The sequence below is a fragment of the Puntigrus tetrazona genome, chromosome 11, assembly GCF_018831695.1.
Source record: "Puntigrus tetrazona isolate hp1 chromosome 11, ASM1883169v1, whole genome shotgun sequence".
NCBI classification, from domain to species: domain Eukaryota; kingdom Metazoa; phylum Chordata; class Actinopteri; order Cypriniformes; family Cyprinidae; genus Puntigrus; species Puntigrus tetrazona.
The window spans coordinates 10747226-10748400 of NC_056709.1; the positions used below are offsets into that span (position 1 = coordinate 10747226).

At 32.9% G+C, this 1175-nt stretch overlaps 1 protein-coding gene across 1 annotated transcript in view; it reads right to left on the bottom strand.

Moving 5' to 3' along the window:
• The window catches only part of LOC122354393 (son of sevenless homolog 2-like), a gene marked incomplete at its 5' end in the record, with an annotated part of 15788 nt that overhangs the window by 12482 nt on the left and 2131 nt on the right, over positions 1 to 1175 (bottom strand). Inside the window, one exon of the mRNA XM_043252546.1 lies at positions 66 to 193. Within this exon, the coding sequence (XP_043108481.1) occupies positions 66 to 193 (128 nt within the window). The remainder of the gene's footprint in view (positions 1 to 65; positions 194 to 1175) is intronic.

Here is a 1175-nt window from a genome sequence, read left to right on the forward strand (position 1 = left end):
TGTGTGTGTGTGTGTGTGTGTGTGTGTCTCTGTCTCTGTGTGTGTGTGTGTGTGTGTGTGTGTACCTGAGGCGTCTCTTGGCGAGGCTCTTGGAGCAGATTCTCTCCATGCTGCTCTGTAGGTTCAGGAGGGCTGTGATGGCCTGCTTCAGACACTCTTTATCCTCCTCATCCTCGCTCTTCTCCTCCAGTTGCTGTGGATCAGAAACACAGGAGAAACTCATCTGACGGCGCTACAGTACATTACGTCATGAAATCATTTAATCAAATAACATTATAAATATAAAAACTCAAAACCAAAACACTTGGAAAAAAAAATGTTATGTAAATGAAAATAAACCATTAACTCCACTTAAAAAATTAATAAAAGAAATTTTAAAAAAATCGAAATTATGTTATGATTAAAGTAAACTATTTTAAAATATAATCAAATCACTTATTTAAAATGTGTTAAATTAAAAAATAAAAATATTTATAAAATATGAAATAACACACAAAAAAATAAATCATACAAATTTTAAAAAGAATAACTAAACCCATTTAAAAAATAACATCAAATCCAAATAAAATATATTTGCTTCAAATTAAATGACATTATATTAAATAATTTAAATAGATATTTAATTTAAAAATAAACCCAAAATCACTTACAATGAATTAAATCCTAAATATGCAAATTAGAATAAATCTTGTTCATATGAGCAGGTGAACGTGTTGATAAATGATTAAACAGGAATCCTGTCCTCTCTCTCAGATATTTCTGCTCCGTTACAGAGCACAGATTTGCTGCTTTCTGCTCCATAAATCCCTCCGAAAGAATCCAGAAAAGCAGCTTAGGGCTGCTGGGAATGCTGGAGCTCTGGAAGAGGCACATGTTTAGATCCTTGTGACTCCAGACAGAATCACTGATCCATCCACAGAGAATGTGGGCCACTAACAATCAACAGAAGAACCGCTCCCAGCACCGTTCCTAATAGTTCAACACGTTCACGCTGTTCGAGGATCTTTAATCAGTTAAACATGACTGGTTTTATTTTGAACCTAGTTACTTATTGTATATTAATTATCAGCTTTTTAATCAACTCACAAACCCCAGACTCCAGAGTAAAGGAAGATTTTACATTAGTTTTGTAGCGTTACTTTATACATACATTATAAATTAGTAATTAAAATAAT